We start from the raw sequence: 27,858 nt of genomic DNA, 5'->3' as shown, positions 1-27,858 counted from the left end.
AGGATTTCCTTTCTGTTGCAAGAGTTATATATCCAGAATTGCCTATGCAAGTTTTTCCTTGCTCAAAACATTAAAGGGAAATGCATGTTACACATCAACGTATTTATTTATGAAAAATTTGTGTACTTACATAAACACATATATATTATGCATCCATAAGTGCCTGTATACTATAGCCAGCATGGATTTTTTGCATTCCACAACGTTAAATTGAAAACACCCCCATGCCATTCTGATGCTACCCATAAGCCCATTTCAAAAATCCCTTACAAAACTTATAGTCCTGAATTCAGAAACACTTGCTTAACAACCCTCTAAATTTTCATGGTGATACACAAAACAGTCAGAGAGAATCGAGAGTTCAAAGTGGTAAAAAGAGAGAGAGAAAAACCAGACCCCTTTTGGACTTTTTTCTGTCAGAGTTCTCATAATTTGTTGAAATTAATTAAAAATCAGCCATGTTCACAGAGTACCTGTAATCCTATTACTGACCTTGCCCCATACTCTGACCTTCATCTTCTGCCATTTAAAAGTTTAAACAATGATTGGCCGATATTTAATTAATTTAGCATTGGAGTCAATGATAAGCCTAGGCATACTCAGTAAGAACCAACTGTCAGTGTTCTAAAAGCAGGACTCACCACTGCTTGGCTTGGCTTGGCCTGGCTAATCAGGGGACAACACCCTGGGAAGTGGGGTTTGTGCTGGGTGCTGAGAGTTGTTAGGAGAAACCTATTGCCCTGACAGAGTTCCAATAGCCAGAGGGGTTTAACAGTCAGCCCCTTTTCTGGGGATTGTAGCTCTGTGAGGTGAACAGGACCTCTCCTAGCAACTCTCAGGTCCCTTCACAAATCACTTCCCAGGATTCTTTGGGAGAAGCCATGACTGTCTAAAGTGAAATAAAGGTCTGGTGTGGATGTGGTCAGGGACAGCTTCAGTTTAAATTACGGTGAGAGACTACCCACCTGCTGTACAATAAAAAGGTGGGGGAAACCCTGAAAAACAATGATATTGTTCACAATGTTTTCTTTTTGGAAAGGAAAGGGGCTTCCGCTCTGCCCAGTGCCTGCCCACCCAATCTCCTCCCCTCCCTCTCCCCTCTCTGCCCCTCCCCCAAGTCAGTTTCACCTATCCTAAGCATAATGATTGTACAGGAGTAAATCCCACTGAACTCAAAAAGCATGCAAATAATCAAACCTGTCCTCCCCTCCTCCTTCCTCCTCCCTCCCATCATCTCCCTTTTGCCCCTTCCCTCCCCCTTCCCCTTCCAATCCTATACTTCCCCCTCCCCCTCCCCTCCCTTTCTCTTTCCCTTGCCCCCTTCTCTTCCTCTCCCATGGTCAGTTTTACCTATCCTAACCATGATTGCATGGGAGTAAATCCCACTGAACTCAGTAAGCATGCAAATGATCAGACCTGCCTTTCCCCTCTTTCCTCTCTCTTCTCCCCTCTTCCTTCCCTCCCCTCTTGCTTCCTCCTCCTCCCCTCCCCCTGTAGTCAGTTTCACCTATCCTAAACCTGATTGCAGGGGAGTAAATCCCACTGAACTCAATAAGCATGCAAATGATCAATCCATTCTCAGCAAACTTGCACAAGATCCCATTTTGTACCTCCTGGATTAAAAAGCAGAGAAATTCACTAATAGGCAAAGTAAATCAAATCTATTTAAAATGACTATCTGAACTATATCAACTGTTTTAATATAGTTGCTTCCTCCCTGCTACCACTCACCATATGCTCAGAGGCACGTTACCAAATTCTTCCAAGCTACACAGGAAGTGGATTGGACTGTGAAAGACGAACCCAAATTGGGTTTGCATTTTGACAAATTTGTAGGGCAGTCCAATATCTCAGAGAGGAGGTCAGGTCTCCTGCTCCCTTGGTGCATTCACTATAGGTGCCCAATTTCCCTGCTTTTTAAAGTTTGATAGAGATATCTGTTGGCTATAGGTACGTTCTTAAACTGCAAGGGGTTTTTGCCTATTAGTTAATATAGATATACTTGAACATAGAAGATGTTTACCAAAAACACAGTTTAAAAAAGAGCCTGTATTTTACATCTATTTATGGATATTTATTACTATTTATTTATTAAATATATATCCCCCCCTTCCTCCCATAGGAGCTCAGGGTGGAAAACAACATGACAAAACAATTAAAACATCTTGAAAAGGAATTCCAGCACTGATGCAGACTGGGATAAGGTTTCTACTTAAAAGGCTTGTTGAAAGAGAAAGGTCTTCAATAGGTGCCAAAAAGATGAGATGGTGCCTGACAAATATTTAAGGGGAGGGAATTCCAAAATGTCGGTGCCATAGCACTAAACATCCAGTTCTTCTGTTGTGCAGAAGGGACCTCCTGATAAGATGGTATTTGCAGGAGACCCTTGCCTGCAGAGTGCAGTGATCGACCGGGTATATAAAGGGTAAGAGGATCTTTCAGGTTTATGATTGACAAGCATTAATACAATTCTTCATTCTCTCCATTTCAAAAAATTAAGACAAATTGATGGATACTTCCAGTCCTCTAGACAAGGCCCATCTACCAGTATGATTTCTTTCTGAAAAGTATCAGTTACCCCATTGATCAAGGCGGCTACAAACATTCAGGCCTCGATCAGTCTGCGAAGGCATTCCTGCAAGATGTTGCTACAGTCACACAAGTCACTAGCCCGTAAGGTTTAATGATGGGAAGAAGAATTAAAAAGCACACCCTGAAGGACTAATGCAATCCACTAGGTCAAACCCTGCTAGACGTACTGATAGTGATCTTACAAGAAACATAACCGTATGCATTGCTAAAAATTCAGAGGTGCAAAGTCCTGGAAAGAACCATCCTAGAAGCCAAGACCAGCAAGAAGTCCCTTGGAGATGTCGCAGGAACAAGCCACATAGCTCCTTTCTCACTTAATTTTGCTTTTTGTGCTCTCGGAGCAGCGGGTCAAAATCAAGTCCTTGCTGGGCCTCGGAGGAATGGCAGGTTGAGCCTTGGACTGATTATTTTCCATCTCATCCTTCTCCGCTATAAAATGAAGGGGAGAAAGAAGGACATCAATGTTTTTCATCTCAAGCAGGGCTTGCCAGTTCATTTCCAGGCCCAATTCAAGGCGCTCATATCACTGTTATTGTTGATTTCTATCCCGGCTTTTGGCCAAAAGGCCCTCAAGGCGGCTTACAAAAAATAAACACAAATATAGAAATACATATCAATAAAAACAGCACACTTTAGCATTTAAAGCCTGAAACAACTTGGGCCCAAATATCTGAAAGACCACCTCCTTCCCTACAGACCTACTCGGGTGTTGAGATCAGCAGAGGGGGCCCTTCTGGTAGTTCCACCGCCCTCAAAATCTCTGGGTGCAGCAACGTGGGAGAGGGCATTTTTTGTGGCAGTGGCTACGTTGTGGAACTCCCTCCCCAAAGAGGTGCACTTGGCACCTTCATTATATAGTTTCTGTCATGCTGATGTATATGTCTAGGATCCACCCCTGTTGTGATTGGAAGTCATTTGAAAATTGTTTCTAAGGATGTATTTTCAATTGTTGTAACCTGCCCTGGGACCTCGGAGTGAAGGGCGAGAAATTAACAACAAGAAGTAGTAGTTCAGCTTTAAAGAAATTCACTGAATTAGTTCATAAATCTCTGAACTACACCTGAAAGTAGTGCCTGTAATTGCTGGGTGAACTGAATGTGAATTTGTTTTGGGGGTAGAGCTGTGAACGATTTCTAATGTATCTTCACGTTCATTCTGTTAGATGTCGTTGTTGGTAATTAAATTTCTGTCCCGGCTTTCCCCTTGAAGGAGCCCAGAGCGGCAAACCCACAACAGCTAAACCAGTTAGAACATCTAAACACAATTCCAATACGGATGCAGACTGCAAAAAATCTTTACTTTGAAGATTAAAAAAAAAGTACTCCTTACTCTTTGGGCCTTAAAGCTAAGAAAAATAAATTGTGCAATTCACATTCTGCTGTGTGTGTCATTTGATGTTTTCTTAGTCTTAAGTATATTTTATACTTCAGCACAAGAGTTTGCAGTATTCTGAATGCTGGGGAGAAATGTTGAGGATCACTTGAATGTATCTGAATTGTACAGGGGCGAATGTGATCTGGAATCAGTTCCTTTTCGGCATGTTGAACTTGAAAAAAATAGAGCTAAATTCCTCTCAAGCCTCCAGTGTTTTGAGATGGCGGAGAAAGCCTCTGTTGCATGTCATTCTTCTGTACCTTTGTAACCTTGAGACTAGACAAGGGGCTAGTTCTCACTGAGATTGTGAACTTATGAATACAGGTGTGGGCTCACATGATGGCACTCACAGGCATTCAGCCTAATCTAACGTGATATAAATCCAGGCCCTTCAGTGAGAAGTTGTGAAGAATCCTATAAGAGCCTGTTTTTTGCCCTCAAGCTGTGTAACTGCGTTTGCAAACCTTTATTGTATGGGGAAATTTATCATTTGGGGAAATACATGTCTCTCTTGTGATATATAATTGCCAGAGTGGTTGAACAGTCAGTCCCCTCTGCTCAGGAAATTGTAGCTCTGTGAAGGGGAACAGGGGTCGCTTAACAACTCTCAGCACCCTTCACAAACTGCACTTCCCAGGATTCTTTGGGGGAAGCCGTGACTGTTTAAAATGGAATAATAGTGGAATAAATGCATGGTGGGAATGCGTCAGCTTTCCTCAACCTGGTGCCCTCTAGATTTTTCCAGGCCGGGTATAAAATACCCCTTCTTAAAGCCCAGGAAAGCCACTGCCGGTCAGTGCTGGCAGTACTGAGCCAGATGGGAGAGCCCTGCTTTGCAACCCGACACCCTCCTTACCGTGGGCCCCCTTTTGGAAAGCTATTTTCAAGTAAAAGCAAACAAGGCATTGGGGAGGTCCTCGGGGAGGCCCTCAGAACCTACTGATCGTGCTGCCTTTGTTGAAGAGCTGGTGCTTCATCTTCTTTCGGCTCTGTACGTATTTCACACTGTTGCGCCGATACGTCTCCTGGCTGATCTGCTTGCGGCTCTGGTTGTGAATGCTCTTGATATTTTGGATGGAGGATCTGCCCAGTGAGAAAGAGAGAGTGAGGCTTTTGCTCCCCATTCTCATCACCGCCGTTATATACAACCGCCAGATATTTCAGAACGTACTTCTGTGATATACTTTACGTTGGATTCCTGCACTGAGCAGGGGGTTGGACTTGATGGCCTCACAGGCCCCTTCCAACTCTACTATTCTATGATATTACACCCTATGCTTGCATTACAGTATTGTAAACACATATGTATATTTGGTCAGTGTTGTATGTTCTATTGGCTGTAAGCCACAGACCTTTTATTATTTGTAAATTTTTAAATTTTTGTATATACATGAGATAGGAATATATTGTTATAGGACTGGGGGGGTTGGCCTGGATGATTTCTTTGGGTCACCTCCAAGCCTGTAATTCTGTATCTGTAAGGTTGGGATCCATTGCAGAGGGAACCTGATGAACTGTCATTACCATTCGTTATGGTAATGGCTCTGGCCAAATCTGTCAAGTATCCTATCTGCATGACCAAAGAGTTGGCCACGTTGCCATAGGAACAACTGGCCAGTGATGCCCTTTTAGAAGGGAGTAGTTCTCCTACACACACACACACCCCTGGCTGGAGGTCTTCTTGTAGGTGGGAGAACAATAGCCCAGGAACTAGCCTTGCCTTGTCTCACCTGGAGCTGGAAAGACATAGAGATGTGGTTTGCTCTCTGTGCTGAACCCCAAGAGATGGCTTTGGAGACTCCCCTAGAAACCTGATGGGCAACCAAGATCTGTTGGATTGTTAATGCTAAGAACACCTCCATCTTAGGCTCAGGTTGTATATATGTGTAAATAAAACCATATATCCTAAAGATATCGCAGTCTCCAGTGACCTTTATTCCAAGGAAACCAAACCCTGGGTGGAACCCCTGATGTCTCTCACCGCTCAGGGGTTGGGGTACACCCAACAATATTATGTTCATTTAGATTTTGACTTTATTCATTTATTGCTCTCCATTGGTTGGTCAGTGATTAGGCCCTCTAGGTTTGGTTTGTCCCTTCTGTTGGAGGACAGAGCCCCATGTCCCTTGTGGCCTGTCCTGCCCCGATGTGGAAACTGGTGCCTCCATGTCAGTTGGGCAGTGAGTCCACTCCGGGTTTTAGTCTGAATTTTCAAGGAGCTGTCCAAGGTGCTTGAGCTCCTTAAAGTTTGGATTAAAACCTGGAGCAGATTCAGTGTCCCACTGACATAGAAGCCACCAGTCTCCATTGCCTGCACCCCCATAACTAGCCTGCTGTTCTCAGGTGCCATGGAGGACCCTATCCCCATTGCCAGTACTATTGCCTGTCTAGGTGGCTTCTATACATAGCTCGGTGTGGGTGCCATCTTGTCCTTTTTCCTCAAGCAGCAAAATGTCTTGACCCGGACCCATAGGCAGGTGCGTGAGATGCAATGTGGGTCTGTAAGAACCTAGCCAATTTGCTAGGCCCAGTGCAATATTCTTGTGTTAATTTGCAATGCCCTGAACAACTTGGGCCCAAAATGTATCTTAAGGACCGTCTGATCTTTTGTGGTCCACCTCCATCACTCCTCTGATGAGCCACTTCTAGTGGTTCCCCATGTCTTGGAGGTTAAGTCAGCCATCACTAGGGACTGAGCCTTTAGGGTGGCAGGCCCTGCCCTGTGACAGCAGAGGTTGAGCAGGAATCACCCCTGCCTTTTTTTAGATACCATTTAAAAACTATGTTATTCAGACCTTTACCATGGGAATTTCTTTTTATCAGCCAATATTTATTGATGTTTCTACTAATGTCTTTGCTGATGTTTTTACTGATGTTCCTGGAATGCTGCACACCATCCTGCTGTACTTCTATGGAAGGGCAGTCTTTAAATATTCCAATCAATAAATCAATAAATAATCCCCGTACCAAAGGCTAAGACAAGCATCTTCGTACAAACACACACACACCACATATGTTACCTTCGAGGTGGGGCTCCCTTATTCCTCAACTGATTTTTTTCAGAGCTGTTCAATTCGCCTGATTTCTGCAGATACATAGACGGGTAATAGCCAGTGGTTTCATCTTTCCTGGGATTTAAGAAACAACATCATTGTATGTACACACAAGATTTAAAAAAAGAGAAAGAGAGGAAGGGCTGTTGGGAGTTGCAAGCAGATCACAGAATCTCTTCGTCTATTTCAGGTGAGCACAGATGGATCTGTGCCTAGCTAATATTTGTTGTTATTGTTTATTTGGGGCATTTTTATGCCCCACCCATTAGCTAAAAAGGCTCCCAGAATGGCTTACAAAAATCAGCACTAAGACAGTCCCTCTTTCTGAGGTTTACAATCTGAAAAGGCATGTCGCACAAGGAAAAAAGGAATAGGAGGGATGAGGGGGGAAAACAAGAGCAAACACAGTAGTAGTTCTTATACTGCGGTTATAATAGTTCTGTCTATGCAGGTTCTAGCTGTCAGTAGCACTCATTCCCCCCCCAAATCAGATCTGAACTGTCTAGGCTCCACTGGCTGCTACACAGTACTTCCCCCTGATGGTTGACTTGATGGCAATTAGAATCCTCCTGAGAGAGGGTTTAATGTCTTCCTGAACAGTTTCCACCCCAGCCGGTAATGACAAGAACTGTAACTTTAAGAACTGGTCCCTAAGCTTGCTTTTTCGCCACCCCTCCTCCCTCCTCAACCCCTTTTCCTCGTGTGCCATGTCCTTTAGATTGCAAATCTGAGGACAGGGACTGCCTTTCTGCTGACCTTTTAGCCTTTTTTGGCACAAGGGCAGGGTAAACAGGCTTTAAATGAATGGAAGCATTTCTTCATGCCTTATGCAGTTAACATGTGGACTTCCTTCCGACCAGCAGAAGTAGTTTTTCGAAAGGGTTTTTTGAAAACAAGTTCTTAGGAAGACAGAGCTATGAACGGCTATTAGCTGCATTCAAGTGTACACGTTCAATGCAACGTCCACATTTGAAGGCAGTGGCTCCCTGGGGTTTCAGGCAGGATTCCCTCTCAGCCTTACCTGGGGATTGAACCTGGGACCTTCTGCATGCAAGCAAGGCAGATACTCTGCCACTATGTTCTGGCCCTTCCCTATATCTCCGATTACAACACTGAGTGGTTGCCTCCCTCAGGCTTTCCTTGTAAGCATCCTTGCATCCTCACCTGACAACCCACCATCCATCCAGCAATTTATGGATAACTTCAATAGTTTCCCCTTCCTTCAGTGTGATTTCATCCTCCTGGGCAGCCCTGTAGCCTTTCCGGACAACGTGGAGCTCACCTGAGCAGAAAACAGTTGAGGATCAGGAAGGATTCAGGGTTAACGCAGCATTAAAACGCCCAAGAAACATTTCTCTGATGTTCACCCTCTAGCTTCCCCATTTAAAAACACATACACACACACACACACGCAAAGTGCTGCTTTGCAATATTGATTCCATTCACCTTCATTGATAGCCAGTATTGTACCCATTTCACAGATAGGAAAACAGAGACTGAAATAAAGTTTGAGACCACATGATGCATCGGTGGAATATTTGAAAATGAAAGCTGAAACTTTGAGGGTAATCAAAACCTCAAGGAAATCCTCCTGGCACACATGTTCGTGAAGGAGTATTGTTTTTTGAGTTTTGCTTGGTAGATATTGTATTGATTTTTCTTTTCGTACTGTGATCTTTATTTCATATATGTTTTTGAGATTCTTTTTTGTAAGTCGGTTTGTTTCATTCTTAAAAAACAAACTAATTATAATAATAACTTGACATTTTTTCAATTTCCTTTACATCCTAATCGTCTCTTCCAGGGCTAAGCCAGGGACTCTCCCGCTCTGTACTGCATCTAACCTTGTGGTCCATCAGGACCTGAACATCCATGCTTTACCTGCATAGTTGGGGTCCTGTTCATCGGACTCATCTGGGCCATCCATGGGTTCGAGGTAGGCAGCTGGGACCCAACCCTGTTTGTTCTTTAGCTGACAAAACCACCAGCCTGGAGCAAGGCAAAATAAATAAAAATGGTTGGCCACCTAAAGCAAGCCACCCGTCCCCAAATTTTACACAGCAGAAGTTGTGCTGCTTATGCTTAAGACCTGCAAGGGTCATCAGTCTTTTTAGACAACCCCCTCTGCTCGGAGCAGACCACCAACACCATCAAGAGACAGATCTGGGTAAAAGTCAGATCTGGCAGAAATAATCTGAGCCTGGGAAAGCCCATAGAGCTGGAAGTGAGAAAGAGAGGCAACTCTTCCAACTTCCCCCTTCTCTAGATATTCCACCAGGGAGAAAAAGATAATCTCTCTCGTCATCATCTCATGACCAAGGGGGCAGTGAGGGAATCAGAGGCCCACTGGGGGTGCACCATCGGGCCCATGTTGGCAGTCGCAGAGCTTGGAAAAGTTACTTTTTTGAACTACAACTCCCATGGCCACCGGATTGGGCTGATGGGAGTTTTAGTTCAAAAAAGTAACTTTTCCAAGCTCTGGGCAATCGCACTGGCAATCTCTGCTCACGGGCAAAGCCCATTGCTGCAGCCAAACTACTGACTGCGGTCTCTGCCATAAGTGTAAAACTAGCCCTGCTATAGGCCAAGTGAGAAAAACTAGGTTAGGGTCACTCTCTTTTTACCGCTTTCACTTTTCTCCACGATGTCGACCATGTCCCCCATCTTGACCCCCATCTCAGTCCTGGAGCTCTTCTCATAATCGCCGATCGCCCGATACGTCTGTAGGACAATGGGTCCTGTGATGTCTATCAGAGGAAGAAACGGCTGGGATTAGAACTCCGGAGTAGGAACAGGGGCGAAATTCGATTCAGTTCGCTTTTAAACTTGGATCTATCAAATTGGCACTTTCTGGAACAACATGAGAGCTGAAAGACCGCCAAACTTTGAAATGCGCACTGAATCCCAATGTTGCAATGCTGTTCACTAACCAATGCTTACAAAAAATCATATACTAGGGGAACATGCACATAGAAATATATATATATATAAACCTTTTAATTTTTTATAAGTCACTTTGAGTGCACATATTTGTCTAGAAAGGCAACTCAAATAAAACAAACAAGTAAATATATGAAGGCAACAGCAGACCTCCTTGCGCTACTTCTCCTCCCACTCTCCCTCCGCAATTGGTACTTAGAGGCAGGCCTCCTCCAGTGGTGGTCTGGTGGGCAGAAAGCAGGGAGCCCCACAGTAGGTGAATCCAGAGCCAATGACATAAGAAGAGCCTGCTGGATCAGGCCAGTGGCCCATCTAGTCCAGCATCCTGTTCTCACAGTGGCCAACCAGGTGCCTGGGGGAAGCCCGCAAGCAGGACCCGAGTCCAAGAACACTCTCCCCTCCTGAGGCTTCCGGCAACTGGTTTTCAGAAGCATGCTGCCTCTGACTAGGGTGGCAGAGCACAGCCATCATGGCTAGTAGCCATTGATAGCCCTGTCCTCCATGAATTTGTCTAATCTTCTTTTAAAGCCATCCAAACTGGTGGCCATTACTGCGTCTTGTGGGAGCAAATTCCATAGTTTAACTGTGCGCTGAGTAAAGAAGTACTTCCTTTTGTCTGTCCTGAATCTTCCAACATTCAGCTTCTTTGAATGTCCACGAGTTCTAGTATTATGAGAGAGGGAGAAGAACTTTTCTCTATCACTTTCTCAATGCCATGCATAATTTTATACACTTCCATCATGTCTCCTCTGACCCGCCGAGCCAACTAATTTTGTCCCCACCCTTCTCCCTGCAGAGTTGTACGAGGGCAACTCTGAGGAAAAAGAGGAAGCTCCTAGGCAGCGCTACCCCTGGACTGGGTGTAAGTGAGAAGGCAGGCAGGTGGCAGCTGATTAAAGGCAGGCTGGCCTTGGTGGGGCAGAGCCCTATTTGCCCTAACACATCAACCTCCATTGTTAGAAAGGCAGACAGATGGGCTTGCAGGAATCAAGACTGAGGCTGGTGGGGTGGTGCCTCCATTGGCTGCTTCTGATCCTGGAGGCAACATTCAGCCACTGCAGGAAAAGGGCTTAGGGCAGGTGAAGTGAGCTGGAAAAATCTTGGTCCCATAGTAATTACCTGCTGCGATCTTCATAGAATCTTTCGGCATTAAAAAGGTTTCCGGTTTCTTGATGCTGGGAAGAAATGGGGGGGGAAAGACAAAAGCTGTTGAAGTGCCAAAGCTCACATCCCAGCCACAGACTCAGAAAGGTGTCCTCGAACAAGGCATTAACTCTCAAGCCTTGCCCTCAACGTGATGGATAATTATACCGCCCTACTTCGCAGGGCTGTTGCATGGATTACTGAGATAACGTAATTTGGCTATTTGAAATGAAGGATATAAATATGCCAAGCAAGTGTGTATGTATATGTGTGTGTGTGAGAGAGACAGAGAGAGAGAGTGCATAATTTTATGTTTATTTGTTACACTACCAATATTTTGAAAAATGTTAGGTTAGTATTAACTCCTGTTTGGAGCGGGCCACAACCATGTACCCTTGCCAAATGGTGGGCGGTAGACGGAAGGTGCACAACCAAAAACCTCTCTTTTGTGTGCCTTCCCTTCCAACCTGCTGGATCAGACCAGTGGTTCTCCCCGCCCAGGCCATTACTACATCTAGAGCACTCTAAAAAGCTAAAAATGGTGCCTTTCTGAACCATTTACCTGGTGCAGGGTGGGGTGGTTTGCTGGAATAAGCAACAACCTGACTTCTGAGGTCCATTGGGACTGCCAGGCGCACTTTTCATTGTGTAATTTACACATGAGTAGACCTATGGAGTTGTCCTTCTAGGACATTGTCACAAACTGTCACCTGCACAACGTCCCCAAATTTCAGCCAGTTACCACTTATCGTTTTCCTTCTGGAAACAAGCAAACATACATGCAAAAAACCGGGGTCCCAAAATACCCCCGTTTACCCAATTTCCATGGAGAAACGGCCAACTTATACCGCTCAGAAAAATTCAGCCTCCTCTGAATAAGTGTTTGGTGGCTCAAGGTGCATTGGGAGTGTCAAGCACACTTGTGGTGAGCAAAAACAAGAGGTCTCTGGGGTCCAAAGTCAGTCAGTGTGATTTTGAAAAAAAAAACAAAAAACAGTCGGGACAAAGGATACAACCCACTATATACTAAAGGATTAATGTATTTAGTCCTAGGAAGAGAAGGTAGCCTTCCTGAGTTGGGAGTTTAGCTTCTCTTTCTTCTTTCCTCCTTCCTTTTTGCTCTAACAAATAAAGGTGCAGTTTAAACCTTATAGCTGTGTCTGCCTTCCTTGAGGCGAGACAAAGAACCTACTCTGCCGCAAGGTGCCAGTGAACCCCAGGACAGAGGAAGCCTTGCCGATACCCAAAGATGCCAAGTGCCGACCCCAGGCCCAAGATGAACAAAGGTCCATTCATTGCTCCCTGCAGACTCTCCCACCCGAGTTAAACCAATATATCTTCCAGGATCCCACCATACTCACTGGCTCGCCGTAGGTGGATTCAGATCATCAGGTCGGACTTTGAAGAAGTCCAGGACGTATTCACATCGGGAGATCTTGCGGGGCAGGTTGATCAGGGCAGAGGAGTACTCGGACAGGGTGCCTTGCAGGTTTTGGGTGGATCGTTGGCTGTTGAACCACCTGGGTGCTGGGCAGAAGGAACAGAGGAAACGGCTTTATACCGTGTCAGGCAAGGAGTCCATCTAGGCCAACGCGAACCTGATGCCTTACAGATGTTTTGGACTACAGCTCCCATCAGCCCCAGCCGGCATGGCTGATGGTCTGGGAGTTGTAGTTCAGGGCCACACAGCCTGCTAGTGGGTCTGCAGCCTGTCTGGCAGAGGTGAGACCTTTGCATCCCCTGTTAAAATGGAACAGGTAACTGGAGATGCCGGAGACTGAACCTGGAGATTTTTGCATGCAAACCAGGCACTCTGCCCCTGAGCTACGGTCAGTCTAGTGCAGCCTTTGCCACCCCAGTGCCCTCCAGATATATTGGATTACCACTTCATGAAAATCCATCAGCGTTTTAGTGCCAATTTCGCCTCAATAAAGACACATTTGTACACAATCTTGACAAAAGTACACCTTTCTGCCAGCAATTTCCCCTAATGTAGTACATCTTTGCATGTTATTTTTCACCAGTGTGAAATTGTACCAATTATTGGGTTGGAGTGCTGCATTGCAACGTTTGGAGAAGTGTAAATGTCAATGGATGGCTGGCGTTTTAGTTTGTGTGTCGGTTCAAGAAGCAAGAATTCCGTCGTTTCTCGTTAAAACGCAGACAATCAAATTCCTACCCCCAATGCCTCAAAGGGAACCGGAGGAAAACGGAGAGCCTTGCTTGCTTTCCCAGGCAAGATGAAGCTTCGAAGAAATCCCAGCACATCCCGAGGCCTCAGGCTCCAGAAACAACATTACGTGTCATGACTTTTTTTTTTTGTTAACTACTTAGTTAACTACTTGGCTACTTGGCTCACGAGCAGAATCCCGTTCCGTGCCCGGTACCTGCCGGGCAAAAGGGGCGTGTTTGCGGCTGCTGCCGAAGCCAGGCCGCCATCAAGGGTGTGTGCGTGCGCACGTGGCGCGCCAGCGCGCCGTCGTGACGCACAGTAAGGAGGCGGGGCAGCTGAAGGCCATTTAAGGCCACTCCACCAGCCTCCCGCCCTCCTTTGAATTTTGGCGGCGGAGGCCTTGTGGCGGCGGCTGCTGCGCGCCGCGGGGAGCCTTCCGGCCGCGGCGGGCCCTTTGGTGCGCCGGCCTAGCGGGGGCAGCGGCGGCAGCGGGACGCGAGGGGCCTTGGGGCCGCGGCGAGGCTCGGGAGGCCTTCCGGCCACGGCGAGGCCTTTGATGGGCCGGCCTCGCGGCTGCGACGAGGCACATGGGGACTTCCAGCGGCGGCGAGGCACGGGAGGACTTTCAGCCGCGGTGAGGCCTCTGATGGGCCGGCCTTGCGGCTGCGACGAGACGCGTGAGGACTTTCAGCCGCAGCGGGGCACGGGTGGCTTTCCAGTTACGGTTTCAGTTTCAGTTACCCCTGAGGAAGAATCTTTAATTCAGAACATGTCAGGCCTAAACAAACTGCACTGCTATGGGGGCACCTTTGATGCTCTTCTGCTCTCTCCTGTTTCTTTCCTTCAAACTATCACCTTCTGATTCCATCATTTATCATAGAAATAATGTTTGGGATTAAGGGAAACACAACAACCTACTTCTAGTTAAATAGTACCCTAGACTTTCTATCATAAACCTGGAATATGTGGAGTAGGGGGAGAGACAATGTTTAAAATTTAATTCTATGCTGATAGTAAAAGAGAGATTGAAAAGGCCAAATATGTCTTGCAACCCAGGGCATGTGTGTCTGTGTTTTAAGTATGCAGAGAGAAATGTTTACTTTAGCTGAAGGTGAATTACAGTCAGCATTTTTATGGATTAAATATAATTTGAAAAGAACAGTAGGGGAAAAGGTTATTTTAAGGATTTTCTATTTAAACTAAACAAAATATTTATGCAGGCAGGCTTCTGTGCAGAACATAGAGGCAAGTATTCATGGAGAGCTCCTGTCTGTTTCTCTAAGCATAGTAATGCAGCAGGTAAAGGGATGATGCATAGACGAAGAGCTGTCTCTCTCCTCTCCTATGTATTTAGGTCCAGTTCCACACCTTATGTGGCAATTGACATTGCCACTTGCTCACTACATGTCTCTCACAATGCTGTAATGGGTGGCAAACCTCCAGTTAGGGCCAGGAGATACTTCTATTGGGGTCCCCTGCCCATTACAGAAAGCAAAATAGGAATAGACTCCTTTTCTTGATACTGAAGTGTATTTTTAGTTTAAACTAAATGTTACTTTTCAGTTACCAATTACCTAGAGAGGTAGTGGGCTATCTGACACTGGGGGCATTCCAGGGGCAGCTGGAGAGGGGATGCTTTTATTAAGGGATGTACTGAGAAGGCCATCCCACTTCCTCACTGTTTTGCAAACCAGGAAAGTTCAGAGAAGGGGTTAGTCAATTAGGGAGAACTTGAGATGAGAGCCCCCCCCCCCAAAAAAAAAATTGCCTGCACTCCCACACCCTTCTGCCTGTGGCCGCCACTTCTTTTGCAGAATAACCTAGAAAGATGCTCTGTCATAACGTAGCGGCCATTTGGATTGGAGCAATGCAATGTAATTACAAAGAGCAGAGGCTTTCTGATGAGGGTGGGGGGCAGCTGGAGACAGAAAGGAGGCTGCAGGAGCCAGTAGGGACCCCCAGTTAGTGCTGCAACCTCACCTCCAAAACTACTTCAACTCCAAATGCAAAGGGAACTCATCCCCCCTTTTTTCACTGTCAAGCTTCTCCCCCCCCAAATACGTTCTTCAAAACCCAGGTAAAAATATATGAACCTTTCCATCAGTTAAGTCCCATAAACCTCTGTCCTAAGACCCATTTAATCTGTGGTATTCTGAGTAAACACACATAGGATTCTGCTGTATGTGTGCAATCACATGCACCCTTCCAGGGGAAGAAGTAACGATACACTCGGGGATTTTCTCATAAGTAAGTATGCATAGAATTGGTCCAATTCATATTTCTCTGAGTAAATTATTTAAACATAATGGAATTAATCACGTGCAGGCTGCACATTTGCTTGCATCTTCTCTTTAGCTAGTTTACAAACTGGTCTGTAGATAAGGTGCCCACCTTTTTTACAGGCCTCTAGTCCTGTGCTTTTAAGAGTCATCTGATCTGCAGACATTAGAAGATGACATTGCTTAACTCCATGCCATCTAATAACTGCTGAATACGAACCTGCTATTAAAGGCACAACAACAAGCCAGAAGGATATGTGGGGCCAGGGCCCCCCAAAGGAGTGGGAAGCAGCCCCCAGCAGAGGCTGCTTGAGAAAAGTGTCCCTTCCCAGCTACGCTCGAGGGCTATGGACCTTGCTTGCAGACTGCCCAGTTATGGGGAGACTCATTTTATGATGTGGTTTTTCTTTATTATGCAGTTTTCCGGATCCTATGGACGCACTGGTCCAGGGGACAATTGATGAAGACACACAGTTGGGCAGGGTTATTGGCCCCTTCCCATCATCCCCTACCTCTGCTCTCTCAGTGCCCCCCCTGTATAGTGCCCAAAGTGGCAGTGGGCAAAGTCTACCTGATTCACCATCCGTCATACAAGTGGGGTCAGTCAGTGATGGCTTCATACCAGATAGTCTATGCACAGTGCACTACACTTCATTCAATATAGTGCGCACCTGTGGCAGAGATGCCTTATGGGCAAGTGTGGCAGCTAATCTGCCTGCGTTGCCAGCTGTTACACATGGTGGATTTTGAGCTGCTGAGTTTTGCCTTTTAGGTCAACTATGCAGCAGAGCATTACCTATGGGCTGCTGTATTCTTGCATGGAGCACTTCAGCCCCTTCTGGGAAGGGACAGCCAGGAGACGAGAGGCCCCAGAAGCGGTGGGGCACTATTTTCATGATGTCCAGTTCTCGGGTAGGGCAGACTTTGGGTGCATGTTAGCGCTTGATGGCACAGTTTATAGCGTAGCTATGAACTGGGGAGTTCTTTTGGCAGCTGGGAAAGTGGAGGATCCTGCCCCAGTGTTCACCTTCCAGGGTATTAAAATCGACTTTTGGACCCAGGGCTGCAGGCTGCCTGGAAAAAGCTTGAATTGTTGCAGATCAAGATCCTGAAGTTTTCAGGGGCTGGGAAAGTGTTTGCTTTCTGCCCTTCAGGTATTGGGGGCCTTCTGTGGTGGGGTTTATAGTGCCATAACAGGGATTTCACAGCCTCACCACAGGTTCAGGGTTTTGGCTGCCTTATGCGCCAACCTGCGGTGTGGCCCCCTCCGTTCCTGCAGTGCGTCAATGGTGTTCCAGTTAGAGGAAGGACCGACTCTGCTAGTCCCATACCGCATACTGGGAGATGGGGGAGGGGAGTCAGAGATGGTCAGGGCAGGAGGGGACTCCTGGGAGTTGGGGGGATGGCAGGGGCTATGCAAAGCGTGGCCTATTCCTAGGAATCTCGTCCTGGAATTCATCACAGATGGTAGGAGTAAAGCTTGTCTGCCAGTGTGTCGCAAGGTAGGCTTGCAGGGGGCCTTTAGGACCATTCACATGTCTTGGGATATGTCATGTGCTGGCCAGCTGGCCCATGCACACCCCCATACCCCTTATCCTCACCCTCCATGTTCACCTGACCCGCCAGGGATTGTTGATCAGGGAGGTGCCCTGTGACCATCATGCTTCAAAGCTCAGCGGTTACATGTAGCACCCCTCACACTTAATTTTGGAGCCTTCCGGATGGGGGGTGGGGGTGTTTGGGGCCAGGTCAGACTTCCCTTCGAGCCATCCTGGGGTCCAAGGTTTGTTTCCAGGCAGACCAGGGGTACAAGAGTCATTCCACATTATTTTACCCTCCCCTGGACTGGACACTTCCCCATGACGGCGACATAGTGTTTTTGGCCGGAAGCTATAGGCCTGGCTGCCTGATATTCAGGGGGAGGGATCTTCCCTCATAAAGTTTCGGTCTAGTGTCGCGATGCCTGGGAGCGGACCCATGGGGGTTTGAGGGCCATGCCCCTCCGGAATTGGGGTTGCCTACCCGGCAGTGGAATTGCCTACCTGGGACGGTCTATTTGGTTTTTGTATATGCAGGTGCAGGCCGCTAGGAGGTGGAAGTAGGGGGCGCATGGAATACATTCACCCCAGGGGCGAGTCTGAAGGTCTGGGACCCAACTGTTCACGATTGTTTCTGTTTTTGGCAGGTTGCTGGACGGGGATGGAGCAGATGCGCAGTCTACTCTGCAGCCATGGCATGAGCTCATAGGCTGGCCTTGGGGCCGCAAACGCACATTGGTTCACAGCTGGGCCTCTGATGGTGGGCCATGGTTTGGTGACTGGGTTGACAGAGTATGCGCTGGAATGGTCTCCTACCCATGTCGTTCCAGCAGGGTTCAGGGCAGAAGGTTACTGAAGGGCAAGACATGTGAGAACATGCAGTTGAGGCCACAATAGCCTCTGGTCGTCTGCTATGGTCAGACAGGAAGGGCAAGGCCCTCAGTGGCAGGCATGTGAGGACATGCAGCTGAGGCCTTGGTAGCCTCGGGTCGTCTGCTGTGGTCAGACATGGAGGGCAAGGCCCTCAGTGGCAGGCATGTGAGGACATGCAGTTGAGGCCACGGTAGCCTTGGGTCGTCTGCTGTGGTCAGACATGGAGGGCAAGGCCCTCAGTGGCAGGCATGTGAGGACATGCAGTCGAGGCCTCGGTAGCCTTGGGTTGTCTGCTGTGGTCGGACATGGAGGGCAAGGCCCTCAGTGGCAGACATGCTTGGACATGCAGTTCGGGAGGCAACGATGCCATCCTCCTGATGGACCTGCAGAGGGGTCTGCATGAGATTCTTATCGGGTGTGGGGTAAAGGGAGACTAAGCAGAGGCTTGTCCCCCTTTTGTGGCAAAGAAGTGCGGGAAAAGGTTTAAAGGGAAAGGGCAGCTAGGTGACACCTTTAGGCACCTTTGGGGGCGATTGGCGGTCCGGGGGCCTGCAGCTCAGGGCTATACGGCCCGGGGGGCAGAACACGGGCCGCCTTTGGGGCCAACGTGCCTCATCCGCTCGGAGTTTCACGGCTCCGGGGGGCGGTGATGCGGGTTGGACCCCCTACACATCTTCAGGGTGTGGCTTGAGCTGGGGTCTGGCATAGGGCAGCCCCAGGCTCAGGCAAGGTTTAGTCGCCCTATGGCTGCAAGCAGGCTTTGCCTGGATCATCAGAATGCTCCCGCACTTGATTTCCCCTCTGCAGGTTCATTATTCTAATTGATTCCGTTTAATAAAGTGGCCCATGATTTAACCCAATGAATGGTGTTTGTGTTTTATTTCGGCAATAGGCCGCAATCCCGTTCCGTGCCCGGTACCTGCCGGGCAAAAGGGGCGTGTTTGCGGCTGCTGCCGAAGCCAGGCCGCCATCAAGGGTGTGTGCGTGCGCACGTGGCGCGCCAGCGCGCCGTCGTGACGCACAGTAAGGAGGCGGGGCAGCTGAAGGCCATTTAAGGCCACTCCACCAGCCTCCCGCCCTCCTTTGAATTTTGGCGGCGCCCGCCCGACCCTCCCTCTACTGCAGTGTGATTCATTTGGTCGCTACGGGGCCGACTAGGAATTTTTGGCCTGCCTGCCTCGCTTTGCTGGCAGGTTTCTTTTGCCTACTCCACACTGTGGTTGGGGGGACGGGTCAAGGGTTAGCACGGGTGCCTTTGGGGTTAATAGGCTGATTGGTGTGTTTTTAGCTTCAATATGTCAACGGTCACTTGTGGCAAAGAAGTGCGGGAAAAGGTTTAAAGGGAAAGGGCAGCTAGGTGACACCTTTAGGCACCTTTGGGGGCGATTGGCGGTCCGGGGGCCTGCAGCTCAGGGCTATACGGCCCGGGGGGCAGAACACGGGCCGCCTTTGGGGCCAACGTGCCTCATCCGCTCGGAGTTTCACGGCTCCGGGGGGCGGTGATGCGGGTTGGACCCCCTACACATCTTCAGGGTGTGGCTTGAGCTGGGGTCTGGCATAGGGCAGCCCCAGGCTCAGGCAAGGTTTAGTCGCCCTATGGCTGCAAGCAGGCTTTGCCTGGATCATCAGAATGCTCCCGCACTTGATTTCCCCTCTGCAGGTTCATTATTCTAATTGATTCCGTTTAATAAAGTGGCCCATGATTTAACCCAATGAATGGTGTTTGTGTTTTATTTCGGCAATAGGCCGCAAACAGAATAGTTCTTTCACTTCCCCAAAACCCACAATATTGCATTCCCAGGGCACAGATGGGCGCAAAACAAAGATCTAAATGTGTCGCTCGTTACTCCTCAGGAAGTGAGCATTTGATCACTGATACATAACAGCACATTCACCCCAACATTCAAGTCCCTCATTTCCCAGAGCTGACTCTGTAAACCAGAGCACAGTCGTGCGTGGCCAGCTTTGTGGCGTGGCCAGTGAAACATTTAAATACCAGGGCTTGGCCTTGGGTTGCGTGAAGGCATGTAATACACAGGGAGGAGGGGGAGAAAAAGAGTTCTTTTGAGCACGTGATGAATGCTTTCACCGTCCACTCTAATAAATCTCTGAAGAAACCTTAAGATACCTTGCCTGAGCCATTATAGCCCAGGCCGATCACTGAGATCATCTGCAGGAGTGCTTGTTAGTTATCCCCTGTGTCACAGAGGCCCAACTAACCTCACCCAGAAGCTGGGCGTTTAGTGTCACTAGTCCTATGCCGCAGAACACTCTTCCGGCAGAGATTCGGCAGGCATCCTCCTTTTTGACTTTCTTGAAGACTTTTTCTTATGCCAACAGGCCTATGCAGTTGTTTCAAGATTTTCTTGAGTAGCCAGTCATTTTATGATTGTTCTATATTGCTTTCAATGTTGCGCTACACTATCCTGACATTTCAGCATACAAAGACTTTTACAAATATATAAATAAATATCTGGGACTGGGAGGAAGGGTCATCTAGGCAGAGGTTGCAACTTTCAGACAAGTTTGCCAGAGTAATTATTTTAAAATACTCACAATGCTGATCATAAACCAGGGATGATTTACCCAACCCAATCCCCAGTCTCAGAAGGCAAAACTACAACCCAGAACTGGCAATTCTACAGCCAAGTAGCTTACCTGGCAAGTGAGGAATGATCCTGTTCTCGATATTGATGTCCCCAGATTCAATAGGAAACATCTCCTTCAACCCTTTCTAAAGGAAAAGGGAGACATCAAGAGCCACTTTAAAATTCCAGCCAAATGTGCAGACAAAAGCAATTCGCCGCCCGTGTTTAGTCAACTCCCGATCAGAAATCTACTGAGTGACTTCCCACCCACCCGCCATCACTTTGCCACAATAATAATAATAATAATAAATTTTTATTTGTGAGTCGCCTATCTGTCCGAATTAACGGACACTCTAGGCGATGTACAATAGCATAGTAAAATACAATATACAAATCAAAAAGCCACAATCACCAGTTAATCTAAAACCAGCCTTCAATTAATACATCATAAAAACTAATCCACCCCAGAAATCCTGTAGGCCTGCCTGAATAGCCAGGTCTTTAAGGCTCGGCGAAAACCCATCAGGGAGGAGGCATGTCAAAGGTCAAAAGGAAGGGAATTCCAGAGGGTGGGGGCCACAATTGAGAATGCCCTCTCTCTGGTCCGCACCAGCCTAGCTGTTTTGACTGGTGGGACCAAGAGGAGGTCCTGTGTGGCTGATCTCGTCTGGCGGCATAATTGGTGATGCTGGAGGCGCTCCTTCAGATAAACTGGGCCGAAACCATATAGGGTTTTAAAGGTCAGTACCAACACCTTGAATTGGGCCCGGTAAACAACTGGTAACCAGTGTAGATCTACCAACACTGGGGTGATATGATCCCGGCGATGGCTATGCTTAATCAAGCGTGCCGCCGCATTCTGTACCAGCTGCAATTTCCGGACCGTTTTCAAGGGCAACCCCACGTAGAGCGCATTACAGTAGTCTAAGAAGAGGAGACCAGGGCATGTATCACTCGTGGGAGCAGGTGCATAGGAAGGTAGGGTCGCAGCCTCTGTATCAGATGTAATTGATACCACAATGCAGGGGGGACTTTATTTGCTGACGTCCAGCTTGCCCAGGCTAAGACAGAAGACGTATTTTGAAAAGAAAAAGGAAGAAGAAAAAAGGGTGCCAGATTTTTGATCATTTGGTGATATAAGTCAAAGACTGAAGGGAAAGGGGAAGCCAAGGGAAGCAATATTTCGTTCCTAACATGCTGTGAATAAGCTGCCTGGGAAGCGAGCACTTTCTGATCAGGAAATCCTCCCCCCCTGCCAGAACGAAGCGGCTTAAAAGCTTTGCGCTGGTTCCACCACCTCTCCAGACCCACCCAGTTACTGACAGCCAGGCTAGACACAACACCATTCATGCAATTAGCCATGGCATCCATGGCTTTTTAAAAAAAGTAAATTGCAGGCGGGGGCCTGCAATCTGAGGCTGCGTGCCATACATACACCACACATTTAAAGTGCAATTAAAGCACATCCCACCCCTGCTAGAATCCTGTGAACCGTAAATTTACCTCACAGAGCTATAACTCCCAGCACCCTTCACAAACGACAGTTCCCAGGATTTTTGGAGCAGGGGGAGGAAATGTACGCAGAACGTATGGTTTGCACACAACCTGAATCAGGGCCCCAGCATGTGGGATTAGGGATGGGAGAGAAATTCAATTCTGTTCGCATTTAAAGCCAAATCTATCACATTCTGAAACAACATGAGATCTGAAACACAGCCAACCTTCAAAATTTGCGCTTATGCAAATTTTGCAATGCAGTTTACCAGTGTTTACAAAAATGGGTATGTTAGGAGAAAGTGTGCATAAAAATAAATCTATGAGTGAAAGCAACATTAAAAATCATTATATGACGAGAAATAGCTTGCAAAAATGTGTACTTGAGTCAAAACAGCCAACAAAAATGTATTAGGAGAAATGTGCACTAAAGATGCAGGAGAATTTTCATACGGATTTGAAAAAATAATAATAATCACAGATCGCTGCAGAAATGTGAACTGAATTTAAGACTGGAAAAATGAGAAACGGAGAGAATTGAAACTGACAAGTCATGACATCCCTATGTGGGATAGGAGGGCTTTCACCTTACATCCTTTTCTACAGGATTCCGATCCAGATTGGGGAGGGATGTGCCTGCAATTTACTTTAATAAAAAGCGGGGGGAAGCAATTCCCCATTCACAAAGTCAGCAGCTGAGTCACAGCTCACAGCGTTGGTGGTGGGGAGTTCGTTCTGACCAGCCTCCCACCTCTTTGCACTTGGGACAACCGTTTGACAGGGACCAGGAGACAGGGACCGTCCTGGGCTTAATAGGGGGGCAGTTGGAGGAACCTCTGGCACGAGAAGGGCGGTGTTTCCTGAATGCACAAGATCGAGCTGGTGGCCACTCACTGGGTTGCCACATCAGTCTTCCCAAAATTAAAAAGAAAAGGGCAGGAATAGACTTCTGCTTGCAGGGTTTCTTTTCATAATGACGACAATATTGCGACATAATATATAAGTCAGGCAGCTGAAAAATTCCAACCAGTTACATTTTTTGGTGTGCGTGGGGGGTTGTTTTAAAAAAGTCCCAATGCAGGAGTCATCTTCTTGTGTTGATCGCACACTCGGCTGCCCTTCCTTCTGCTTCAGAGACGTCTGCATGGATTTATTTTTCTTTATTCATGTATTATTTGATTTATATCCTGCCCTTCCTCCCAGCAGGAGCCCAGGTCAGCAAGGATTGCCCACAAAGCTTGTGAGCACATCTTTGCATCCCTGCTTCTTAACTGGAAATGGAACCTGAGAGCCTCAGAATAGGTGCCCCAAATGGCATCTTGGCTTCCTAAGGGAGAGGAGCAGTCACAGGGGATTGTCCTTACACAACACACACCGTGGAGACTGGCGGCTTCACTCCGGTGTCAGTGGGACAGTGAACCTGCTCCAGGTTTTAGCCAAAGCTTTCAGAACCTTGGACAGCTCCTTGAAAGTTCAGACTAAAACCGGAGCAGATTCACTGCCCCACTGACATTGGAGCCACCAGTCCCCACTGCCAACACACACACACAAGGCCAGAGTTCTGCATAAAATGCACACACGCTAATTTAGATGTACAGATGCAGATTTAGAAAAGATTGCTATAATTTCAACAGAAACGCAATACATTTTATCATTGTTGTTGGTTTTATGTGCCTTCAAGTCAATTACAACTCATGGTGACCCTATGAATCAGCGACCTCCAGTAGCATCTGTCATGAACCACCCTGTTCAGATCTTGTAAGTTCAGGTCTGTGGCTTCCTTTATGGAATCGATCCATCTCTTGTTTGGCCTTCCTCTTTTTCTACTCCCTTCTGTTTTTCCCAGCATTATTGTCTTTTCTAGTGAATCAGGTCTTTAACAATCAATCCCTCTTCCCAGGGCACTCTGGCAATTGTAGCTCTGTGAAGGGTCTCCTAACAACTCTCAGCACCTGTAACAAACTACAGTTCCCAGGATCCTTTGGGCAGAGTCATGACTGTATAAAGTGGGTATGATGCTGATTTAAATGTATAGTGTGAATGGGCTCTTAAAGATGGGTTGTATTTCTATTTAAAGTAAAGCTTAAAGGTTGGGGGAGGAAGTATATTTAAAGTACAGCAATTATTTCTAAATCTGCATCTGGTCTTCAACCTTGGGTCCCCAGATGTTGCTGGACTACAAATCCCATCATCTGCAGACAGCATGGTCAATGGTCAGGGATGATGGGAGTTGTAGTTCATCAGCATCTGGGGACCCACGGTTGAAGAACACTTTGTTATAACATGCACATTTTAGGCAAAACTGAGTCCCCTCTTCTGCCTGTTTAAAGCAGTGTGTAAATGCACCGTCCTAGCACAGGATTGTACCCGTGGCCTAACATTCTTAAGGCAGCACAGACCAAATCCTTACTTACGTGGAACTCGTAGATCTCTGTGAACTTCCGATACACAACCTTCTCAGTGAGATCCTGCCATTTCACCAGAAACATGTAGACCTGACAACGAGAGCATATGAACACTCAGAATAGACAGCAACTTTAAAACAGTGCACCCCTGCCAGCCTCACTCGGAATACAGGCGACGCAGTAGCAAACGCCAGTAGTGACAGGACAGAAATTCAATCCAGTGCACATTCAAAGGCAAATCTACCTAATCCACATTTTCTGAGACAGCACGTCATCCTTCAAAATTCACACTTCTCTGAATTTTGCGATGAAGTTCTCCAACCGTCCAATGTTTACTAAGCGGCATGGGTCATAACCAGGGCTGGTTTTGTGGCAGTGTTCAGCACCTCTTCTTTTGCTGCCCATGCCAAAGATTTGGCCCTGGGACCTATGGTACCTTTAATCAAGGTACGAGTACTGGCACCTCATGTTTTTTAAAACCAAAAAAGTACTGATCACCTGCCCTGTTTGTCCTCCATCCCCCCAAACATGTTTTTTCCATCTTTTTTCAGACTGAAGAAGACTGAAAAAAACAACAGTGCAACTGCAGGGCCATCTCCCCCCAGTGTGGACTGTGTGGGCACTCTTCTGCCTTCGACTGGGTCAGGGGGACATTTACCATCCACTTCCCACTTTCTGTTACAAATCCTAACAAATCTGTTAGGAAAGCACTGAACATGCGGGTGTGTTCAGTTTAGTGGGTTGTATTCAACTAACCCCGATTCAGAGTAGACCCACTATTTGGCCGTGGTCCATGGTCTGATGCAATAAACAGTCATCTACTCTATTCCACGGAAATGAATGAACTAGAGTTAGTCATGTCCATTCACTTCAATGGGTCCCCTCTGAATGCCACCCTGGGAGATGGCAAATTAAGCCACTTGCTTTCAATGCAGAACACTTTTAACCCAAGGTCACAGCCACACCATACATTTAACATTAACTTTGGCTTCGGCCAAAGAAACCTGGGAAGTGCAGTGTGCCCCTCAAAGAGCTACAATTCCCAGGACCCATCATAAATTACAGTTTCCAGCAGGGCCAGCGCCAGGGGATGGCCAGGTTGAGCCCTGGTCAAGGGCCCCTGCAGCCCAGAGGGGCCCCTGAAAGGCCCTTCCTTAGGGTAGGAGGGTAGCACTCCCATTCTACAATCCATGACAGTGTCAGCTCCTGGTCCTGCCACAGATTGCGGAGAGGGAGTTCCCAGGCACCATCCCCCCAATACAGTCAGTGTGGGCTTCAACAAGCCCCCCCACCTCTCCCATCCCTGTGAATGACATGCGTGCACAGCGTGCACGATTCACAGGGATAGGGAGAGGTAGGTAGGACACACAGGTGGGCTTATTAGTCCCACATCACCTGTATGGGGGGGTTGGCCACAGTGCTGTGGGCCCAGGGCAGGCTGGTGCCCAAGGGCCCAGCCATGCCTGGTGCCAGCCCTAATTTCCAGGACTCTTTGGGGGAAGTCATGTGCTTTAATGTGCATTCAATGGGCTTTAAATGTATGGTGTGAATTAGGGATGGAAACATCTGCAAATTTCAATGTTCTCAGTTTTCCAATCTTAAATTCAGTTCTCCACATTTCATTAGCAATTTGTGATTTTTTTTTTAAAAAAAATCTTCATGAAAATTCTCTGGCATTTCAATGCAAATTTCTTCCAATAAACACATTTTTATAGCCAGTTTTGACTCATGTACACATTTTTTGCAAGCCATTTCTTGTCATATAATGCATTTTTGCCTGTTATTTTTCACTCATATATTCATTATTTTTGTAAATGTTGCTTGGTTAGAGAACAGCATTGCAAAGTTCGGAGACGTGTGAATTTTGAGGGATGGCTGCCTTTCGGTTCACATATTGTTTCGGAAAGAGCTGGTTTGATAGATTTGGCTTGAAGTGTGAACTGAATTGAATTTCTCATCATTCCCTAGTGTGGTTCAGTGAGAGGCAGGCATGTTTCTCGCTCTCTCTTCTTGCCCCCCCTTCCCCTGGAATCAGCTGCAATGCTGACTGTGAAGCCCTTAAACGCTGAAGTCATCCCATCAGGCTTCTCTCTGGTGCGAATGCACTCCACTGTTCACCCAGCATTAATTATCTGACCTCCCCATGAAGATCATAGAATCATAGAAGAGTAGAGTTGGAAGGGGCCTATAAGGCCATCGAGTCCAACCCCCTGCTCAATGCAGGAATCCAAATCAAAGCATTCCCGACACATGGCTGTCCAGCTGCCTCTTGAAAGCCTCCAGTGTCGGAGAGCCTCTCTAGGTAATTTGTTCCATTGTCGTATGGCTCTAACAGTTAGGAAGTTTTTCCTGATGTCCGGTCAAAATCTGGCATCCTGCAACTTGAGCCCATTATTCCGTGTCCTGCACTCTGGGACAATCGAGAAGAGATCCCAGCCCTCCTCTGTGTGACAACCTTTGAAGTACTTGAAGAGCGCTATCATAATCTCAGTGCAATGGGGGGAAAGGGGCAGAACAGAGTCTGGAATCAACAGTGAACAGCTTGGCCATCCTCTTTTCCATCTGGCTCCTGTAGCCCATTCACAGCCTTCCTGCCATCCTGGGAGTCCTTCTTGAGAGGAGCTGCTTTTCCAGCTCCCCTTGATACCTTGCCCTTCAAAAGAGCCCTGCTGGATCAGTCCAGTGGCCCATCTAGTCCAGCATCCTGTTCTCACGGTGGCCGGAGCAAAGAGCGGGGAAAGCACCACAACTTACTGAGAAAGGAGACAAGTGCCGGTGGTTCTTGGAATGAGATGTTTTCTCTGTTCTACTCACAGTGGCCAACCAGATGTCCACGGGAAACTTCCAAGCACAGCTCATTCGTTGAATGAATTTATTGAGAGCATTTGTGCAAATTGCAATTGACACAAATTGCGCTCAGGTCTTGCTTGCAGGCTTCCCCTTGGGGCATCCAGTTGACCACTGTGAAAACAGGAGGCTGGACGAGATGGGCCAGTGGCCTGCTCCAGTTTCAGGGCTCTTCTGATGTTGTTACAAGAATAGGGTAGGTCCTAAAAATATACATCTCCAGGGTCCAGCATCTTCCAGACAATGAAGATTTCTTTTAAAAATGCAATGAAGACAAAAGCACTTCAGATGGGAGACACAATCGCAGGTGCCTTCATCCTTCCCTTTTGCCCATAAGCTGCCCCCATGAGCCTCAGGTGGGCCGAATCAGGTTCTTGTCAAGAACACATGCTGCACAATCGTACATATTCATCTACTTACATAGTGCTGGTTTGGGAAAAATCTCTTCTCATAGCCCAGCAGCTCTATATGTCTGATGTAGATCTCCCCCATGATAGCTGCTTGGGTCCTTGCAGTCCAAATGCTGTCCAGCTGTTTCTGAAACAATCCCTTTCACAAC

At 47.2% G+C, this 27,858-nt stretch overlaps 1 protein-coding gene across 1 annotated transcript; it reads right to left on the bottom strand.

Moving 5' to 3' along the window:
• Positions 1 to 1,319: 1,319 nt before the first annotated feature.
• NCF1 (neutrophil cytosolic factor 1) lies at positions 1,320 to 27,858 on the bottom strand. Its single transcript, XM_061604984.1, has 11 exons — positions 27,720 to 27,858; positions 24,462 to 24,542; positions 20,624 to 20,699; positions 12,464 to 12,629; positions 11,079 to 11,134; positions 9,644 to 9,766; positions 8,901 to 9,008; positions 8,184 to 8,301; positions 6,987 to 7,094; positions 4,907 to 5,049; positions 1,320 to 3,021 (listed from the first exon to the last, which is right to left on the bottom strand). Exons 1-11 carry the CDS (start codon positions 27,789 to 27,791, stop codon positions 2,903 to 2,905), a joined length of 1,170 nt encoding a protein of 389 aa, XP_061460968.1. The 5' UTR covers positions 27,792 to 27,858; the 3' UTR covers positions 1,320 to 2,902.

This window comes from Rhineura floridana, chromosome 21 (assembly GCF_030035675.1).
Source record: "Rhineura floridana isolate rRhiFlo1 chromosome 21, rRhiFlo1.hap2, whole genome shotgun sequence".
NCBI lineage: Eukaryota > Metazoa > Chordata > Lepidosauria > Squamata > Rhineuridae > Rhineura > Rhineura floridana.
The sequence above is the reverse complement of the archived record's forward strand: the minus strand, read 5'-3'. Positions and strand labels throughout refer to the sequence as shown.

Excerpts from the sequence above, each read along its gene's own strand:
- NCF1 (XM_061604984.1), bottom strand. The coding sequence starts at position 27,791 with ATGGGGGAGATCTACATCAGACATATAGAGCTGCTGGGCTATGAGAAG. Across the intron at positions 9,767-11,078 it reads TTCTATGAAGATCGCAGCAG|ACATCACAGGACCCATTGTC; the intron begins GTAATTACTATG and ends TTCCTCTGATAG. Across the intron at positions 9,009-9,643 it reads CGTGGAGAAAAGTGAAAGCG|GCTGGTGGTTTTGTCAGCTA; the intron begins GTAAAAAGAGAG and ends GCCTTGCTCCAG.